Source organism: Diceros bicornis, chromosome 8 (assembly GCF_020826845.1).
Source record: "Diceros bicornis minor isolate mBicDic1 chromosome 8, mDicBic1.mat.cur, whole genome shotgun sequence".
Classification (NCBI taxonomy): domain Eukaryota; kingdom Metazoa; phylum Chordata; class Mammalia; order Perissodactyla; family Rhinocerotidae; genus Diceros; species Diceros bicornis.
Window position 1 is genome coordinate 54,369,477 of NC_080747.1, and position 22,069 is coordinate 54,391,545.

Here is a 22,069-nt window from a genome sequence, read left to right on the forward strand (position 1 = left end):
CCTACATATATAGAGACCCACAGCTATAGTTATTTAAAGCTACTGTCATGATTTAGATACAGTGATGCAAAACTCACTAGTTATGAAAGAATAGTTGGGTCCAAACTTTGTTTTGGCTGTTGGAATAGGGTAAGTTTATCTGCTCAGATGGCAAAAGCTTTTTTATTAAATCTGTGGAGAAGACATTTAACATTTGTGTTAGCCTTTGACAAGCAATCTTATGAAAGCTGAGGCAAGGGGCCTTTACAGCATTTTGAATTTTAGAAATGCGTCTCCCCTTCTTGTTTTTTTCTTCTTTCTTAGGAATTGGGAATGGTCTAGATAATTGTTACCAGGAGGAGATCTGGTAAAATTTTTACATCTCAAAGGCACAGGGAAAGAATGCAAACTCCTCTAAGAAGGACTTTGGTTACTTAGGGCCAGAATACTTATCAGCAATTTGAGATAAATTGCAGCTGGTTCTGGAATTAATGAAGAAGAGTGGGTGGAATTTGAATTACCACTAGGGCTGTATTTCCAGTTTGCAAAGATTTGTAAGATGTAAATTAAATGACATTTTAGATTGATCCACCCATTCAACTACGTTATCCTCTTTAGGTTTCTTTTCCTCTGGGTACATAGGTTTATCTTAACTTAGGTGAGAAGGCCTAAAATAAAATCCTATCCGGCTCTCAATATCAACTTCCGATTTGGCCAAATTGTGATTATTAAATTCTTTGAAGTATCTCGTCAGCTTTTAGCAAAGACAAACAGTAAATATTTCTGGCAATATTAACCAAGCCCATTAATTTTTAGCTTTAGTTCCACCTTGATAGTTTAGGGGAATTATGTAGTAGTTTAGCAAAAAAATTTCTTAAGAGTCTCATCAACTCTGAGAGGGGCCTATATGAGGACCCTCCTTCAAAAGTAGGCATGTGGGTGTCTGTAATATCATTAACTTGGTAAACTTTTGTTTATGCTTGTAGCCTTTTCTTTTAGATACCTCATTTTTAATTTTCATTAGCTTTTTTGTGACAAAAGTTTCAATGAAACTATTTTTGAAACTATTTTGAAGCCTTTGCTTTTAAGGGAGTTTCTTAAATTGTTACCAGTACATTGGGTTCTTGCTGTCTTCTAGGACAGAAATCAAGAAAGACAACAAATGGGAGTAAAAAAGTAAAAGATTATTAGCTTGTGCACAGGGGAGGCACAAGGGAGGCAGTGCCAAAAGGAAAGGGGTGGGTGACAGGCTTGTTTGGGTGCAGGATTGTGGGGCTTTTATTAGGTAAATGCTGGGGAGAAGTGCCTTGTCATGGCACGTAGAGGTGGGGTTTTTCTTACACTTGCACTGTTGTTTGACATGCTGCCACATGCGTTGAGTATATCATTTGCATGCTAGCTCTCCACCCCTGGGTGTGATTTTTAGTATCATACTGGGGCTAGGGTCACCTTCAGAGAACTCCTGGGTGCTAGGGCACATGCTTAGCCCGGGGAAAGTCCTGAAACAGTGGAATGTGGATCTGGGTGATCTTTATCTGATTCTCCTAGCTTGTGGATTGGTTAGGGGCCTTATCTTGTTAGGCCAGGGGCCTTATCTTGTTAGGCCAGGGGCCTTGCAGATGGCCCTGTCTTGTTAGGCTGGTTCCTGTCTCAAAATGATCTTATCTAATTTGAATGTTCCTCATAATGGTCATTATTATTCTAGGTTGTAATTCCCCTGAGTCTGGCAATAGTTTGGTAGGAGCTTAGTTACAAATGGAGTTCATTCTCCATTTCTGCCCAACCATATCTAATGCAAATGGGTGCAACCGCATTTCTCTCTGACCATCTTTGGGGCTCCCAACTTGATGATTACAAAGCCAAGCTCTCAGAACATGAAACTAGCTTAGTAGGATTTTTATGTTTTTGTAAATATTTCTAGCTTCTGGAAGCATAGTTCTCAAGCAGATGTGCTGGAAGGTGGTTTGCTTAACTCTTTAGAAATTCAAGATCTCATTCAATTTGTCTGGTCTTAAATCTGTGCTTCTCATGTCTAGAGTGCAAAATGACAAGTTTCGAGAATTCAAAAGAGCCCCATAATGCCCGCTGTAATTTTAAATCATTCTTAGTAATTTTGTTCCTCAGAGGTAGAAATTTACAAGGGAAGGGACCATAATTTTTGAGCATAAAACCAGCTAGAGTTCCCAAAGGAGGAATTCCTCAGGGATTTTTTAGAAATTAAAGGTTCCGTGCTAAAGAAACTTGTGCAGTAAAGATAATAGTAGAGAAACCCCTACCAAAGGGAGCCCTTTTAATTCAGTCAGAGTGCTCACCAAATAAGTAGGGAAACCCGTCTGACAGCAATAGTTATGAGGCGTGGTGAGTCGGCCCAAACAGGGAAACCTTTCTGAATGGCAATAGCCATCAACCAGCTTTGAGATAATCATCTCCTGCTGGACAATTGCCCACAAATCCCAAAGTAAGGCAGTGACTTCAACCAAAGGAGGGAGGTCGGAGCCTGAGAGGACTCCTGGTTGGAGGAGATGGAGGTCCACGTAAGTCGTGAGCACAAGAGGCTCATGTACATACTGTTCCTGGTTCCAGGGGATGCTGGTGCACAAAGATGAGATCACTTCAGGTCCTGCTTAAGATGCCATATGTCAACTTTCAAAAACAGAAACTGGTTTAAGAGACAAAGTGTTATTTGAGATCAAAGAATTGCAATTTGAGGCGTACACATTCAGGTAGAAACCCAAACAGCGTCCCAATTACAGAATGAAAGCAAAGCGTTTTTATGAGAATTGGAAGGAGAAAATTACATGAGTCGAAAGAGGAAAGAAAAAAATTCTTTTGATTTTAACAGGCTAAACTACTCTTGGCTATACATTCATTGATTATTGATTCTATCTTCAGAAAGTCCACAATCATCAGTCTTTGTGATTAGAATGTTCATTTTCCTTCTGGTTTCTCAAACAATTACTTATAAAACAATTGCCATATTGGCCGAGTCCAAGGTTGAAGGAACAAGATGATCATGGCAGTTACCCTGAAATGGCTGCTCCAGCTGTATTTTAAAATGGTTCCACTAATGTCGATTTTCCCACTGTGGTTTTGAGTACCTTTCCCAGGTACCTAATAATATTAAACACCTTTACAAATGCTTGTTGACCACTTGTATATCTTCCTGGGAGAAAAGTCTATTCAGAATCTTTGTTGGTTTAACAAATTGGGTTTATTGTCTTATTCTTGAATTGTAAGATATTTTTTTCATGTAGCCTGTATAAAAATCCCCTATAACATATACGATTTGCAAATATATTCTCAAATTGTGTGGGTTGTTTTCACTTCCTTGACAGTGTCATTTATAGTACAAAAATTTTAAATTTTAATGAAGTCCAATTTCTCTATTTTTAATTTGCTTGTGCTCTTGGTGTCATATCTAAGAAACCATTGCCAAATCCAAGATCTCAAAGTTTTACCCCTATACATTTTTCCTTAAGAATCTTATAGTTCTGGTTTTACAATTCAGTTTTTGATAGATTTTGAGTAATTATTGCATATGATTTGAGGTAGACAGACCAACTTCATTATTTTACATGTAGATTCTCACTTTTTCCAGAAGTACTTAGTTAAAAGAGTGTTCATTCCATTGTCAAAAATCAACTAACCATCCATGTTTGAGAATATTTCTGGATTCCAAAACCTACTCTCTTGGTGTACATGCTTATCTGTATGCCTGTACCACACTCTATTGAATACTGTAGTTTGTAGTTGACTTTGAAATCAGTGTAATTCCTCCAAATTTGTTCTTTTCTTTTGCAAAATTTTAGACTATTTTTAGGTCTCCTGAATATCTATGTGAATTTTAGGATTAGTTTGTCAATTGATGCAAGGAAGTCAGCTGGAATTTCGTTGATTTGTAGTGAATTGCCATTACAACAATATTAAGTGTTTCAATCTATGAATATTAGATGTCTTTCCTTTCATTTAGAAATTTTTAAGTATCTTTCCAAAATGATCTATATTTTCCACAGTATAAATTTTGCACTTTTCTTGTTAAATTTATTCTTAAGTATTTTATACTTTTGAAGGTCTTGTAGTGGCATTGTTTTCTTAACTTCATTTGGGTTATTCATTGCAATCGTATATTTTATATTTTCCAGTGAATTCCCAAAGATTTTCTGCATATAAGACTATGTCATCTGCCAATAGAGAGAGTTTTAGGCCTTCCTTTCCAATGTGGATTTCTTTATTTTATGTCCTTGCCCAGTTGGTTTGGCTTGAACTTCCAATAAAATGTTGAATAGAAGTGATGAGAATGGACCTCCTCATCACACTCCTTATCTTAGAAAGAAAGCATTTAGTCTTTCACCATTAAGTATGATGTCACCATGGGTTTTCTGTAGACTCTTTTCATCCGTTAGAGGAAGATTCCTTCTATTCCTACTTTACTGAGTATTTTTCTCATGAAAGGTATTGGATTTCGTCAAATGATTTTTGTGTGTTTATTGAGATTGAAACCCAGGATGAAAGAGTTAAAGTTTCCCTGGATTAGGGTGAAACTGTGCCTCCACCCACAAAGTTAACATGGGAAATAAGCAAATAAAAGTCTCTGAGCTTGCCTTACAGAACAGCAGGAGGACCGCTGTTAAGAGGGGAGCTTACTGACAGCCCTAAGCCTGACTTAGCATCATGTAGGAGCTTTGAGAAGTGAAAGAGACGGATTGTAAGCTTCACACGTGATAGAGTAAAGATCCACTGCATGCAACACATAGAACCCCCTCTAAATTTGTACATGCAGCCTTTGAAAAAATGTGAAAGACAATTGTTCCTGCACAGAGGACTCTTAGAACTACAGCCCCCCAAGGCCACATGCTCCTCTCCCCATCTTGTTCCCACAATATGCTTTAGAAAAACACTTAAAACTGCATGTAGACAAGCTAATCTGTAACGGGTATAAAGAATAATTGTTAGTAGAAAATTTATGTTCTCTGCCCAAACTGTTCCTTTTGTCCCGGATAAGGAAGTACCTGAGGTTTTCTCAGATTCCTTGGGAATGTTGTATTCAGCAGATCCACTCCAGAGAGGCACCTAATGTTCTGTGTTCATCCATCACCCTACATTTCTGAGGGCCCCCCAACTCTCTTTGCCTTATATACATCACTCCCAAATCAGTTCCCTCTGAGATGGGTTTTTGTGGACCTCAGTCCACCATTTTCCGATATGTTAGCTTCTTACTTATTAAACTTCTTTCTCTACCACCACCTGCTTGGCGTTCTGTCTTGTGGTAAGCATATTGAGCCCTTGCTTGGTATCAAGATGATCCTTCAGGTTTTATTATTCATAATATTGGTATGAGGAATTAACATAATTGTTTTTTCAGCTATTAAAGTGACTTTGCCTTCCCAGGATAAATTCCAGTTTTTCTGGGTTTATATTCCCTTGTGTATATTCCTGGATTCAGTTTGCTAGCATTTTGTGGAGGACTTTTGTATCTACATGCATAAGAAATATTGGTCTATAGTTTTCTTTTCTGTGATGCCTTTGTGTGTTTTCAATTTCTGGGCCTTATTGAATATTTTGGCAACTGTTTTCTCCTGTTCTTTTATTTGGAGGCTATTTTTGAACAGTTGATATTAATTATTCTCTAAATTCTTTATAGAATTTATCAATGAAGCCATCTGGGCCTGAGCTTTTCTTTGTAAGCACTTTTTTTGATTACTAATTCAATCTCTTGTTTTTGTTATAGACCTATTCAGATTTTCTCTTTCTTTTTGACTCTATGTCTCCCCATGCAGCACTTGGCTGACCAGTTTGCTCATTTCTTCTAGCTTGTATCTACAAGGTATGGGCAGCGGAGACCACCACAGCACACGACCAGCACAGACGCGGTCACCACGCATAGCTGTCCCTGCATGCCCAGCACTGGCGGCACCAGCTGCCCGCTTATGCACAGAACCTCTTTTCTGGACAGGGTGGCCTTAGGCTGCAGGGTCAACACCTCAACCAGCTGCTCTGGCTCCCCTACCACCAGAAGAGCCACTACCAGCCTTTGCTTCAGGAAACTCAGGTCCTCTGCATGCTGGGCTGTTTTAGCCTGCAATGTTGGTACTTCCTCCTTGGCAGCCACAGTGGTCTCTCTCCTCCCAGATTATTATGTTTGATATATCTTCTGTGGGAAACAATTTATTGACTTAATTTACATTTTCCTAAAGTCAGTACCGTTTATCTTGTTTTGTATGTTATTAGCCACTTTTACTTCTGTGAGTTGCCTGTTCACATCCTCCACCTATTTTCATATCGGACTGTTTGTCTTCCTGTTTGTAAATTGTAGTATTTCTCACTGTACAATGATTACCAACATTTATCTGTTATGTGTGTTACAAGATAGATTTGAGGAAAATTAATTAAGCCTATATGCAAGATTTAACAATATTATCTACTATGGTACTATATTATTTCTATAAACAATATGTCAATTATCTAGAGGAGTTGTAGGGAAAAACCTGTGATGAACTTTTTCTGTAGATGTCCTAGCATCAAAATTTTAATGTGTTTTTAAAATAAATCCATGCCTTATGCTGGAGAATGTTTGTTGTGAGACTTTGATGATGGACTTCTTGATCAATAAAGATACACGTGTTTTTCTCACCTGGACCACTTGGACCTTAAAGTAATTCCGTGATGTTTGTGTCTTAAAAGGGCATTGAGCATCCTTGTGGTCTGATTTTCCTATTTCTGTAAAATTTACATAATTTTTGTTTTCTTTGCAATGTTATTGATTATGATAAGTCATAGTGTGCCTAGGTTTAGGAAAATGATGATGTATTATTTCTTTTTCATGCCAATGGATTTAATGTTTCCATTTTAGATCAATGGGAGGTTTGAGACAACAGGCTTATGAGGAAATAGAGAAGGAATGAGACATGCCAATCTAGTATGGTTATATAGAATAAGAATCATTATTTCAAACTGCCTTCAATAAACACATTGAATTGCTCACCATATCTGTAAGTAGCCAAGTGATGTTGTGCCTTTTTTTGACCAAGTGGACATATGTACACACACATTTGGAGAAAAAGGAAATTCAGTAATTCCTTTAGAGAACAGATTCTACATTATCAAACCTACAACTGGGAACTTACATCCATTATCAAAGGCTAAAATGAGAGCTAAAGCAACCTGGTGAATCTTTTTAAAGGGCTGTGAGGTAAGGAGAACACGCTAGTGAAACCAACTCTTTCTTAAATAGTTCAATTTTATAATAGAAAGTCGGTAGCAGTTGTTATATTTCTAAATCGACATACATCCCAATGGGAAAGGAGTTAAACTGTGTGGAGGCAAACATCTTGCCATGTCTTTAGGTAAGGAGTGATGCTGAGGCTGGATGCACAGCAAAAGCCAAGCAGCACTGGTGGTCTCCCAAAAGGAAATGGAAAGGTGAATCATTTTACACAATTCTAACTATAGAATAGTTCCTTCAGCAAAAATAAAACTGCAAAATCTGCACAAACCTGAGGTTAAATGATTCTGAGTATTTGTGCAAAAATATTGATATTGTGAATAGATAACAATGTTGTCGTGTCTACATGCAATGTTGAAACACAGTTAACTTCAATAATTTTTTTGGTATAACTTTTGTTTTAGAATAATAAATTTCAATATACTCATATAGTTTTATTTTTATTTTATTTTTTGCCTCTTTTTCTCTTTGGCATGATATAGATCTGACTCTTAAACAGGTGAAAAATCACTTGAAAAAATTTTGATCTTAGACGCTAATTATGAAAGGTCGTTTTGTCACAAAAGGAAGAAACCTTTACATCACAACTTCTTCTTACTGAATTAACTGGAGGAATCCCATCTATGAGGCATACCATCTCTAGGCCTCAGATACAACTAGTCCCTTTTTTCCTTCCTTCCCATTTTAGCAATCTTCTGGCAACAAAACAGACAACATTTTGTGATGATACCTATAGCAGTTGCCACACAGGCCAGCAGGAACCCAAGCACATCTAAAGAGTTGTACTGAAACCACGTGAGGTCATGGGAGGCTGGCCGCAGGTGTTTGGCTCCTTTGTGGCGCATGACATACTCGATCCAGAAGACTGCTCGATCTAGAGGCTTCATTGGTTGATCATGTTGAATTCTTGATAATTTCACAGCATTCTCTTTATATCTAAAGGAGAAACACAAAGATAACAACATTGAAAGGAAGTTAATTTGCCTAAGCAAATCATTCCCATGAAAGGTATTTGAAGTGTCATGAATATGTTTTGAAATAAATATCATAGAATTGCAGAAGCATATTTTTATTTGGGTTTTCATAGATAGTTTGGTTTTTAAATTGGAATTTTCTGATGACAAATATTTTGAAAAGTGAAGATAAAGATAAAGTGAGAAAGTTAAATCTTTTCTTCAGGGGAAATGATAGGAGCCATTCAAAGGGCTATTAGGTAGATGACAAATGCAATTTTAAGATGATGCTCTTGAAGTTTTTAAAAAGAAATTGTTTCATTGTGGGCAAAATACCTCCTCACTGGTCCCTGTGCTTCTACTCTCCTCTTCATAACTCTACTGTCTATTTTCCACCCAGTAGCCAGAATAATTTTTTTCAGACACAAGTAGCTTATAACATTTCCCTGCTTAAAATTTTCACCTGGCTTCTCATCTCGTGTAGAATAAATTCCAAATCATCACTTTGGCCTCAGGAAGTACATGCAGAGACCCCTGGCAACCTCCTCTAATCATTTTGTCCTCAGTACACTCTGTTGTAGGCACATTGGCCTTGTAGCTGTTTGTTGAAGCTGCCAAATTTGTCCCCATTTCAGCACTTTTGCATTTCCTGTCCCTTCTGTCCTTCTCCCGGAGCACAATTCCCTGCAACACACCAGGGTTTACTTGTAATCCCTGACGGAAGCTTTGGCTTCAATGTCGTTTCTTAGAGAGGCATTTCCTGGCCACACTAATAGCACCCCTAGACATTGCTTCTATATTTTTAATTTGTTTTTTTGTGTTTGATTTCTAGATTTCTAAATACAACACATTTTGTAAAATATACCTTTTATTTAAGTATAAATACATAAGAAAAATGCACATATCCTAAGTGAACAGTTCAAAATTTCATCATCAGCTAGAAAATTGTTGCGAAGTGAATATGCCAATGTACCTACTACCAACATATTGATATGGGATACTGCATGCCACTAGAAGCTCCCCAATTTTCCTGGACATTTTAGTCACTAATCCCTTCTACAAATTGACTGCTATCATTACTTTAACATCATAGTTTAGTTTTCCTTGTTTATATATTTGAATCATATAGTAATACTTATTGGTTTTTGTCTTTTTGTAGCAGTTGTTGGTTTGTAGCATTGGATACTGTATAGTGTCCATCGTATGACAACACCACAGATTCTTTTCCTTCATAATGATCAATGGACATGTGGATTGTTAATGTTTTGGCAATTTCTATTAATGCTGATGTAAATATTCTTGTAAATATCTTTTGTTTTTCATATTCATACATTTCTGTTGCATAATACCTAGAAGAGAATTGCTGAGAAGACAGTGCATGTATGATTCTTTGTTGATTCTGAATTATTTAGAAATGTATTGCTTAATTTTCAAAATTTAGAGATGATTTTGTTCTTTTTTTTGATGATTTCTAACTTAATTCCTGTCTGGCCAGATAACATGCTCTTTATAATTTGAAAGTTTTCAAATACTTAAGTCTGAGTTTTGTCCCAGCACACATGGTCAATTTCATTAATTATTCTATATGCTGTTTGAAAAATGTGTTTTCACCATTGTTATAGATGTATAATATATAATATATATATCAAATAGGTTACCTTTTAAAATTGTGTTCTTCAAATATTTTATGTATTTATTTATTGTGTCATTATTATAGAAAAAGGTTTTAAAAACATCGTATTATGACTATAGATTTGTGTTTCATTTTTTCTACTTTTACTTTGTTTACTTGGAGGATTTATTAGTAGGTGTTACAAATTAATAACTTGTATTGTTGTGAAAGAAATTTATAATTGTGAAGTATTTATCTTTTATTTTATCAGTGTGTCTGGTCTACTATGTCTGATATTAGTATAGCTGCATACATCTTTCTATGGTTACTGTTGAATTAGATTTTTTTCCTACCTCTGTGCTTATAATCTTCTTGTAGTCTTCTATTTAAGCATGTCTTATAAATAGTATATATAGTTAGTTTTAAAAATCCATTCTGACAACCTTTGTCTTTAAGTGATTTAGTCTGTTTAGTTATTGTAAGTATTGACATCTTTATATATATTCACACAAAAGCATATATAGCAATATTCATAATAGCTAAACATGGAACAACCAAAATATCCATGAACTGATAAATGGGTAAATAAAATGTGCTGTGTCCTTATCATAGAATAATATTCAGCAATAGCAAACTACAACAGAGAAGAAAGTCAAAAACATTACCCCATGTGAAAGAAGCCAGTTGCCAAAGGCTATATATTGTATGATTCCGTGTATATGAAAAGTCCAGAAGGTCTAATATATAGACAAAGAAAGTTGATTAATAGTTACTTGGCCAGGGGGTGAATGGAAAGTGACTTCTAAGGCACGTCAGGTTTCTTTTTGTGGTGATAAAAATGTCCTAAATTTATATTATTTTGGTGGTTTCATAACTCTGAAAACATACTACATATATTGAAATTTATAATTCCAAAGTATACAAATTATATCTCATTATGAAATATGCTAAAATAATGATAACAATAAAATCAATTTTCCATATAAAGAGATTCATAGTTTCAGAGATGTTAGGTACTAAATTGAAAGAATTTATGATATTTCTTCTAGTTTATCATTCTTTTCTTCTCTATCATACTTTTAAAAATGTGTCCTTCTTACAATTACCTATGAAACTTTCCATTATTTGAGGAGAAAATCATTGCACCAGTTGGTTACCCATTAAATAAATCTATGGGGTTAAAATACAGCTTTGAAACAAAAGTCTGGGTGAAAATGAAAGTGGATTTAAAAATGATTAATTCATACCAACAATTTCATAATTAGCCTCTTAAGAAGGGGGTGAAACATACTTTTCACAAAAGAACTTATCTGTAAATAGTATCTATTTTAAAAAATGTTGAGGGGGCTGGCCCCATGGCTTAGTGGTTAAGTGAGTGCGCTCCGCTGCTGGCAGCCCGGGTTCGGATCCCCGGAGTGCACCCATGCACTGCTTCTCCAGCCATGCTGAGGCCGCGTCCCACGTACAGCAACTAGAAGGACGTGCAACTATGACATACAACTATCTACTGGGGCTTTGGGGGAAAATAAATAAATAAATAAATAAATAAATAAATAAAAAATGTTGATACTCACGATGGGTCATTAATGACTGTCTTCAATGCATTGAGCAAATCAGTACTTGACATTGTGTTGAAGTCCAGTCTAACAGCTGCTCCCCTAGTCTTCATGCGAGCAATATTATCAGGTTGATCCGCAAACAAAGGAATGCCCACCATAGGGATCCCATGGTAGATCGCCTCATAGACGCCATTGGCTCCACCATGAGTGATAAAGGCTTTGGTTTTTGAATGACCTAGGATTGGGTGAATTTCAGCAAATTATTAGGAATAAGTCTTAGAATAAAACGAAAATAGGGCAATAAAAGTCACCAAAAGAGGCATCATATTCTAGATAACAGATTATTGTGCACATGAAACTACATGAATTTGTCTTTCAGAGCTCAAAGGAAGAAACACCTGTCTGCTCTAGAGGTAGGTGACAGCTACATAGAAGATTGATGTATGACTTGCGACTTGAAAAATGAATACAAGATTAACAGGTAGGCAATACTGAAAGAGACCATGCTGGATAAAAAAAGAATGTGTGGGAAAAAAAGGAGGAGGCATATTTTAGAATATATTCTCTTAATGAAATAGTGAAGTCACTGAGTCTGACAAATAGTGTTTCAAGGCAGTAGGAAGTTGGTGGTGGCACAGAAATCAGAGGAATGAAAGGTTATGCTTATCATCTCCCCCGAGGACTGGGAAATAAATATAAGAAAATTAATTTTTATTTTTGAGATTTCCAATAATAAATGTTCAATAAATTTGTTTCCTGGTGAACTATTTTCATCTGGTTGGAGTTTTCATTTCACTGTTTGTTTTCCAGAGTCTTACCAAGAAGGTCATTCTGGGGGATCCACTTGTAGAGCCGAGTATTTGGCCCTAAGGTATCTGGCTTCTTGCCATCAAATCTCCATATAACCTGTAAGAATAAAGAAAATACCTTATTCTCCGAGTCACACTTAAGATACAGCATGTTAGAATCTAAATAGATTAAGAGGCATCTAGTTAAACCCGTTCAGTATGACAGATGAGGAAATGAGGACAAGAGAGGCTAAGTAATGAGAACTACTGAAACACTGATGTAATAGGAATACTCATCTTTCATGTACTTATTTTATATTCAATCAAGTGTGGATGCAATCATGATGTTTCACATTTGGATTAGACAAATGGCATTTTCAATAACCAATTCAAGTGCATAAAAAGTTTTTAGGCAGTCATTATAATTCTAGTGCAAAACAATTCAAATTACTAATGATCTGCTGATTTGACTATTTATTATTGGAACTCTCAGCTTCCAAATTTAATATTAGCTTGCTTCTTTCTGTGTGAGTGTTGGGAGAAGCGGCTTACTTATATTCACTTGTTCCATAAGTTATTTTATTAGAGTTTTACATCTTTTTTTTTTTTTTTTTGTGAGGAAGATCAGCCCTGAGCTAACATCCATGCCAATCCTCCTCTTTTTGCTGAGGAAGACCTGCCCTGAGTTAACACCTATTGCCAATCCTCCTCCTTTTTTTCCCTTTTCTCCCCAAAGCCCCACTAGATAGTTGTATGTTATAGTTGCACATCCTGCTAGTTGCTGTATGTGGGATGCTGCCTCAGCATGGCCTGACAAGCAGTGCGTCGGTGCACGCCCAGGATCCGAACCCGGTCGCCAGCAGCAGAGTGCGTGCACTTAACCGCTAAGCCACGGGTCTGGCCCCAGGAGTTTCACATCTTTTGATTTACAAAGAGGGAAAGGTATACAATCAGCTATTTGTGAGAACAAAATAATTCTGATTATTAACAATGTATTATTAATTACAAATAATTTCTGCTTCATAAGTACATTTAGCTTCTTTTAAATTACTAATTATTAATCACTACTTCCATGTAAAATTTCAAGTAGTAATTTTTTGACATGAGTCCAGAATATTATCACTATTGCCAGGTTTGAAAACTCTTTAAATTTTGAAAAGAAGAGCCTCTTGGTACCTCATAAATAACAGTAAAGCTGTTGAGAAAAATTGAATATCGTGATGATGCTAAATTTTATTCAACTGACTGTTAACACTTTAGGGATGCACTCCAAACCTTGACACCATTGATTAATATGGCTGCTTATAGCCAATCCATTTCCAAGTCCAGTATCAAAATTAAGTACAGATTTTGGAATTCCTAAGCAATCCTCATAAGCTAAATTCTAATTTACTAGCATTAATATCTATTTTCAATGTGAGTCTTAAAGTAACTTTAGTTCTCAGCAAATTAGCATAGATAATAAGCAGAAAACTATTTCAATTAGGAGACTAAAAAGTAGTTCAAAACTACCCCAAGACTCCAGGTCTGAACTATATATTAGAAATAATATACTACCATATTTAATGGAGAAGGGGCATCTGAAACTTTCCCATGCTAGCCTTGCTCCTAATTGACTCCTTTTTATATTCCCTTCTCCTTCAATCAGAAGGAGTTATTTTTCAGATGTTTTAGAAGCAGAGTCTTTGCAGGGCCACATTTTATAAAACACCTTACGGGCTGACCCACCTCCATGCTTTCACTTATGTTTTCCTGTTTCAGACTTTAGCAGGGTCCAGTCTACAAGAGCAGGTTTTTCTCTTTCTTTTTTTCAGGTTGATTTTTCTCTCTCTAAATCATCGTGGCTGGATAGGTACCTAGATGCAGCTTGGTGAGCCCTGGCCATCCTTTCTCTGTATAGCACCCTGAAAAGCATTGAATAGACCTAATCTGGAATTGAGGGGAAGTAAAGGGGCAAGCCTAAACTTCAGGATGACTTGAAGACTGTTATCATTTCTTGCTTAACGTTACTGTTAAAATTTAACTCCTTTCTGAGAACATCTGTAACGTGTACAGTGCCCTCAGGTATGATGCGAGGAAAAGGAACAAATGACAAAGCAGAATTGAATGATATTTGTACATGCCTGCAATATCATTATAATACCAAAACTTAATACAGCACCACTTAAATATATCTATTTCTGATCTCAATGTTAATGCCAAAGTTATTGTCAATCAAAAACACCCTCTGCACAGTTGGCAGCTGCCATGTATACTTTGGTTTGTAGACTGATATCTGAGATAAATTGGATCTATGATATACAGTTTAGTTTGCCTTTCATCCAGGAAATTTTTGTAATCAAACCCTTTTCAAAATTTAGAAGATGCATTAAATAGTTGTCCACTATAAGTACTTTTCTAACCTTTTGTGGAATCTGGGCAAGGGCTGATGCAATCACATGGGCCCTTTCTTCTGTCATGTTACTGATCATTGACCCCAGAGTAAACACCACAATGCCGTTTTCTCCAGAGCTCTGGGCAAACTCTTCCATTTCCTGTGAAGAAGTAATTTCCTCCATCACAAAATAGCAACTGAATAGCAAACACTATTAAAAGAATTGCTACAAACAACTAAGGAGAGAAAATCATCTATTATCAGGAATTACTAGACTAGGTCCTGCTAATTTCTAATTGTGGTCAAATATACATGACATAAAATTTACCGTCTGAACCATTCCTAAGTGTACAGTTCAGTAGTATGTACATTCTTGTTGTTGTACAACCAATCTCCAGAACTTTTCATCTTGCAAATTGAAACTATACCCATTATACAGTAATTCCTTGGCAGCTGTCATTCTACTTTCTGTTTCTATGAATTTGACCAGTCTAGATACGTTATATAAATGAATCATACAGTATTATTTGTTTCCTGAGTGGCCAATTTCACTTAGCATAACGTCCTTAATGTTCAGCCATGTTGTAGCATGTGTTAGAATTTCCTTCCATTTTAAGCCTGAGTAATATTCCATTCTGCGTAAATACCACATTTTGTTTATTAATTCATCTGTCAATTGACACTTGGGTTGCTTCCACATTTTGGTGCTTGTGAATAATGCTGCTATGGAGATGGGTGTGCATACATCTCATCGGGATCGCAATGTCAATTGTTTTGGATAAATACCAAGAAGTGGAATTGGTGGATCTTATGGTAATTCTATTTTTAATTTTTTGAGGAACCTCAGTTTTGTTTTCCCCAGTGGCTGTTTGTAACAGATCTAATCCCTCAGTTCCTTTGGAATGATACAAATAATATGAGATTGATTTTCTTTAGTATGTATATTTGTACAAGTATGTGCATGTCTGTGTGTATAAGCAAGTTGTGAAATATAGCCAATACACAGTAGTGCAGAAGATATTCTCTTGGACAATATTATACTTAGACTCTCCATTTACACTGTTAATAATTACTAATATAGATTTTTGGAAGGAGGTCACAGAGTAGGATCTTAACTCACCTTTGATTCTTTATCATTATAGTTCTACTAAATCAGTTGTCTTTATTCCAGGCAGGATTTTTGGAGAATTATTTTAGTTTAGTCATTAGTATTTTATTTCTATGACTGTGAACACTAAGAAAAAGTTTATGATTGGGATGATTTTACATCTTTTTTCTCTCAACTCTTTAATAATTTATACCTTACCTTAACCTTTGTCAGTACGTCCCAATCTCCACCCCTAAATCACTCTTAAAAGGCTGGAGAATTGCTGTCATTCTTGAGTCTGGTATTACTGTTTGGAGTTTCCTTGAAATAGCCCTAAGATTCCTATTTATAATCCAGAAATATCCATGTATATTACTTATTCGAGTGACCACATTTCTGGTTTGTTTATGTATGACACTTTTACCCTAAAGTCATATCGTAAAAAGCATGTCCTAGTAGAGTGTGCTATGTGTAACCGGCTGTGAGGAGCCCTCATCATCACCTGACTGTGTCCCCCAGGGAGCACCTGTCCCATGGTGAGAGAGGTACAACAGAGCTTTCTGCAGCAGATTTGGTCACCCTCCTTCCTGGAATTGTTTCAGAATTATTCTGATGTATAGTCCCATATTCATGCCAACATAAAATCAATTTATTACCCTCTGTACTGGAATAGTTCCTTATTGCTCAGTATAGTCTCTTACAAAAAACAAACAAATGTAAAGGAGCCAAAAATTTCCTGGATATTTGGTCAAGACTGCATACTCATCCTTCTTTTTTTTGGTCTTTCTGTTTTAAATTCCTTATTTCTTCTTTTCTCTTGGGAAAATAATGACATAACCCTTCCAATATAAAGAGTATGCTTTCTGATCTTAATCATTGTTGTTCGATGATCCCCGCTGGATGTTCTTTAGCATTGTGGTCTTTCCTTATTGTTATACTTTTCACACAGCTTTGTTACATGGTTATATCTTTCCAAGCAGAATGTTAGGTGTGTTTGGGGGGAAATTGTGTATACACTGCTTCTCTGCATATCCAGCACTTATCTCTGGACTATGCTAGTCACTTGAAGAATATTCTTTAAATGAGTGACTGATACTTTCTTATGTGTTGAATAATGCAGCATTAATTTAACTGACCCTATTCCCAAAGTCTTCCAGGTATAATACTTTATTCTGTGATGACAATGAAATTCAGATTCTTATAATGGTATTGAAATATATGTGTTTCTAATTGGCAGGTCACTTTACCAGCTTCCCATAACTCTCTCACTGTAATCAAACATTCTAAATGAAGAACACAGAATCGTTTCTATTGAAAATGCAAAGTAAACAAACCAAACAAACAGGAATAGGTCACCTTAGGCAGGGGTTTGGCCGGTTTGCAGTGATATCCTCCAATATATTCAAAATGTGGTAAGAATGGGCGAGGAAATTCAAAATCCCAATAGGTTCGAATGAGCCACATTTCAGCTTTCCTCATTAACTGAGATAATGTAGTGGGTCTTCCTGAAGGGAAAAAAAGCAAAGTAAAGTAGAAGAAATGAGAGTATTGTAATTTGACTATACCAAGTAATTTTCTGAAAGGAGCTTGGAATGACATAGCCAAAGATGTTTAAAAGGGTTTGTGGTTTCATAACACAAATGTGTGTGTGTATATATATAATATACATGTTTTATATATGTTGTTTATATATATATATGAGAAAACATAAGAGACTTTCATGTCTGACTTCACATCAGTGCATTCATAATCATAAACAATTATTAAACCTAAGCCACTAAAGAATTAAACATGTATTTGTTTACTCTGGAAAGCTGCAAAAATAATTGATGCAAATGTAAACAATGATTTCAACTGCTCAATCAATTAACCCTACCATTTCCACAGAAAAACCTTTCCCTAGAGTTTTCAGTCTAGTTTCTACAGTTTTGCAAGCTATTTCCTTGAACCTAGAGTTTCCAAATAAAACTGAGTTTTTTGCAAGTATGGCTACCCCTGCATTTGGTTCATGTTAGGAGCTTAACAATATTTGCATATTGTATAACTGTTGTTGCAAAAAACAGCTGGAAAGTTTTCATATATTATGGAAATAGATGTACTCATCCTTGATTTTGGCTCATTTTATCTTTAATGGAGAGACATTGTTTTTAAGAAAATATAGACTAGTAACTCGTATGTCCATCCATGACAATATTTTATGCCTTTAAAACAGATGATTTGTAAGTACTTAGTGAAGGAATGTGTAATCATTAGAAACTCAAATTATAGGTTCATGTATCTGAGGTAGAGCCATTATATCTTTCATTTGTGAAGGAATCCTTCAGGTAATATGGCTAAATAGTTTATTTTTTAAATGAGTCTAAACTAAACAAGGAGAAGCAATTTCCTCAAGGCTCCCTAGAGTGTTGTGTTAGAAATATGTAACTTCTCAATCTACGTGTCTGCTTTGTTCAAGATATTTAGTGGAATCTCTAATGACTTTTATTGAAGATGAAAAAAATTATAATAAAATTGATGTGTAGGGTAAATAGGCAGAGCACAGAAGATTTTTACGGCAGTGAAACTACGCTGTATGATATAATGGTGGAAATATGACACTATAACTTTGTCCAAACTCATAGAATGTACAACACCAAGAGAGAACCTTAATATAAAATATGGACTTTGGATGAAAATAGTGTGTCAAAATAGTTTCATCAATTGTAACACATGTACTTCTCTGGTGGGAGATGTTGACATGGGGGAAACAATGCATGAGTTGGGGCAGGGTGTAGATGGAAAATCTCTACTCAATTTTGCTGTGGACCTACAACTCCTCTATGCAAGAAAGCCTATTATAAACAAACAAACAAACAAGAACTAATATGTGGTTGCTTAACGACCTCCACATTGCTTTAATTTTTGGTTGATGATTTCCTGGAGTGTCCTGTACTAGTGATGGGCCACAGGGTTCTAACTGGCTCTATAATTTAAGCATTTCCATAGTACTTGTGAGCTGGAGAGATCATTTTTGTATTTTTATATCAACAATTTACTTACAAAAGACAAACGCCCCTGACACTATACAAACTCACCTTCCAAGGCACTAGGAAGGTGAGGACTTCAAGCTACCAACTAAAAACATGACTTACCTAGTACTTCAGTGTAAAACTGATCCCACTTCTTCTCATTAAATGTCTGGAACCAAAAGTCAAAATAAAGCACATATATCATATTTTTTACCCTCTCCATGAATGTCATTTGATCACTTAATTCTGACATGACAAGAGGCACGTAGGATGGAGGGAATGGAAGTCCTCCACTATGCTTTTCAATCTTATGGCCTGGAGAGAAGCGGATGCTGTACATTAAAGGTATTTTCAGTAGCTCAGCCAGCAGCTCACTACACGGTCCTACGGCATCTGCGAAAATAAGATCAAACCTTGATTCTTGTAGTTTTGTTAGAAGTTTCTTGTTGAAAACTACTTCCTTACAGAGCTTTTCAATACAATCAGAATATTCCCATATGATTTCTTGCAAAAGTGAAAAACATGTCCAAAATGTATCTTTTGACAGATATGACCATTTGTCTATCAGCTTTCTGAAAAGCACCTCAAAATCATCTTTTGTTAAAGACGTAGGATAAATCTCAAATTTGATAGCAGATGGTTTGTTGGGATCAACAAGAATGGAAGCTGAAGATGTCAGAACAATCACTTCATGACCTCTCTGGACAAGCTCATCCAGGATTATCTTCATATTGATCCAATGGCTATATTCTGTGGGCCACACCAGCACCTTTCCACCATTCCCAGGGCTAAAGTAACAACTCAGCTGCAGCAGCAGCAGAACTGAAATCCATTTCATAGACATCTTGGTGGAATACAATGCTTCTTTTCAAATTGCTGATCCCTTCTACCACTGCTCAGGCTTTTATTCAAGGAGAAATCAATCAGGAAGTTAAAATATAACTCCTACACCTCAAAGTAAATACATTATGTGAACAGTCAGGGCATTTGGATAGCAAGTGGAAAAACAAAAGGGTAGACCAGTTGGTTTTTGCACGTGTTTAATGTCTTGATTAAAAATGTTATCATCTGCCAATACGTGATGCCCTTGTATGTGTAAGTCACTTTTGTTTGGAAGACTGTCAAGAACAGTGGTGAGGGAGAGACAACTGCGTCTGCAGTCTTCTTGAACTTACAATTCAATACTTCATAGCATATTCACAGAATGGTGCAGCCACCAAAACAATCATTTTAAGAGCGTTTTCATCATCAATAAACCTTTACCCTTTAGACGGAACTCCCTAGTCTTTGCCTCCCCCAACCCTCATCCAACCATTAATCTAGTTTCTGTCTTCACATTTGCGTATTCTGAACATTTCCTATAAATGGAATCAGGCAATATGTGGTCTTCTGTGATTGGCTCCTTTCATTTAGCACATTTTAAAGGTTCATCCATGTTGTAACATCTCATGGCTTCATTCCTTTTTATTGGCAAATAATATCCATAGTATGGATAACTCACATTGTGTTTATTCATTCATCAGTTGATCGACATTTTTTTCACTTCTTTTGGCTATTATGAATAATGTTGTTTATTAACATTCACCTAAAAGTTTTGAGTGGATATATTTTACTTTCTTTTGCATATATACCTAGAAGTAGAATTGCTGCATCATATGGTAACTTGACGTTTCACCATGAGGATATGGCATAGCGTTTTCCAAAGTGACTGCACCATTTCCCATTCCTACTAGCAACATATAATGGTTCCAATTTCTCTATATCCTTGCCAACACTTGTTATTATTTTTCTCTCTAATTATAGGTATACTTGTGGGAGTGAAGTCATATCTCATTGTGGTTTATTTTTCCCTGATCTTAATAATGTTAAACACCTTTGCATATGGATGTTCAACACTTGTAGATATTTCTTGGAGAAATATCCATTCAGAACCTTTGTTAATTTTTTAATTAGATTATTTGTCTTATTATTATTCAATTATAAGAGCTTTTAAAAATATATTTTGGACATAAATTCTTTATGAGATATATGATTTCTAAATATATCTTCAATTGTGTTGGTTGTCTTGTCAATTTCTTGATGGTGTCCTTTATAGAACAAAAGTTTTAAACTTTGATGAAGTCTCGTTTCTCTGTTTGTAATTTGGTTGCTGTGCTTTTGGTGTCATATTTAAGAAACTACTGCCAAATTCAGTATCAAAAAGTTTTACCTATGTTTTTCCTTAAGAGTCTTATAGTTCGATTTTTACATTTAGTTTTGTGATCCATTTTGAGTAATTTTTGTATATGGTTTGAGGCAGGCAGTCCAACTTCATTCTTTTACATGTGGATAATCAGTTTCTCCTGAAGAATTTATTTATTTATTTATTTGTTTTAAAGCAAGAAATCCATGATTTAATACCCCCAGCAGCTGTGTGTGATAGGAGAAATTCTTTCCAAAACCTCCCCTTTTGCACTCACAAGGATAACTGAATACTATTACTGAAACTGTAAAAGGTGTCTTCCAACCTCTTTGGAGGTGGAATTGGCTGCAAAAGTGGGGAGTGGTGGCTAAACATTGCCTTCAAGTTGGCAAAGTGTAAAACCTCCAGCATAAGCCAACCTGTCACTCTCCGTGTTGCCTATGAAGTTGTTATGGCCTGGATCACGTAAGCCACGTCCTCTTGGCAGGAATCCCAAGGAGTTTAGCATTCATGAATGCCCGGCATTCCCCAAGGATCTCACGTGAGCTACAAAGATGTCCCTTAGCCTTCTGTAGAATGAAAAATATATTACTCTTCTGTCTTTCTCGGCTATCGTCTCCTCATATGCGGAGCTAAGTTAGTCTTTTTTTTTTTATTTTTGTGATAATATCTTTTTTTAAAAATTTTTTTGTTTATTGAAGTAACATTGGTTTATAACATTGTATAAATTTCAGGTGTACATCATTATATTTCTATTTCTGCATAGATTACATCATGTTCTCATGCTCACCACCCAAATACTAGTTACAATCCATCACCACACACGTGTGCCTAGTTGTTCTTTTTGCCCTCCTCTCCCCCTCTCCCCTCTGGTAACCACCAATCCAATCTCTGTCTCTATGTGTTTGTTTGTTGTTGTTATTATCTACTACTTAGTGAGTGAGACCATATAATATTTGACCTTCTCCTTCTGACTTATTTCACTTTGCATAATACCCTCAATGTCCATCCATGTTGTCACAAATGGCTGGATGTCATCGTTTCTTATGGCTGAGTAGTATTCCATTGTGTATATATACCACGTCTTCTTTATCCATTCGTCCCTTGATAGGCACTTAGGTTGCTACCAAGTCTTGGCTATTGCGAATAATGCTGCAATGAACACAGGAGTGCATGTATCTTCATGCATTGGTGTTTTCAAGTTCTTTGGATGAATACCTAGCAGTGGAATAGCTGGATCATATGGTAGTTCTATCTATCCTTAATTTTTTGAGGAGTCTCCATACTGTTTTCCATAGTGGCTGC

The 22,069-nt window shown here is 36.0% G+C and overlaps 1 protein-coding gene across 6 annotated transcripts; it reads right to left on the minus strand.

Moving 5' to 3' along the window:
* Positions 1-7,857: 7,857 nt before the first annotated feature.
* Positions 7,858-19,426, minus strand: LOC131409321 (UDP-glucuronosyltransferase 2B31-like). 6 transcript variants are annotated; one of them, XM_058546394.1, is made up of 7 exons: positions 19,117-19,426; positions 18,706-18,765; positions 16,931-17,079; positions 14,516-14,647; positions 12,144-12,231; positions 11,341-11,560; positions 7,858-8,137 (listed from the first exon to the last, which is right to left on the minus strand). In XM_058546394.1, the coding sequence occupies exons 1-7, from the start codon at positions 19,424-19,426 to the stop codon at positions 7,858-7,860; spliced, it is 1,239 nt and encodes a 412-aa protein (XP_058402377.1). The 6 variants fall into 6 exon arrangements, with proteins under 6 accessions (XP_058402377.1, XP_058402376.1, XP_058402373.1 ...); XM_058546393.1 differs by lacking the exon at positions 18,706-18,765 and having other exon boundaries at positions 18,958-19,426; XM_058546390.1 differs by having other exon boundaries at positions 18,706-19,426.
* Between the last annotated feature and the right edge of the window lie 2,643 nt (positions 19,427-22,069).

What these genes read in the sequence shown, in the direction of transcription:
- LOC131409321 (XM_058546390.1), bottom strand. Translation starts at nt 19,426, where the DNA reads ATGTCTATGAAATGGATTTCAGTTCTGCTGCTGCTGCAGCTGAGTTGT. An exon ending in TTGCCCAGATTCCACAAAAG is followed by an intron (nt 12,232 to 14,515) that starts GTTAGAAAAGTA and finishes TTATTCTTACAG; the next exon opens with GTTATATGGAGATTTGATGG. An exon ending in ACAGTCATTAATGACCCATC is followed by an intron (nt 8,138 to 11,340) that starts GTGAGTATCAAC and finishes TTTCTCCTTTAG; the next exon opens with ATATAAAGAGAATGCTGTGA.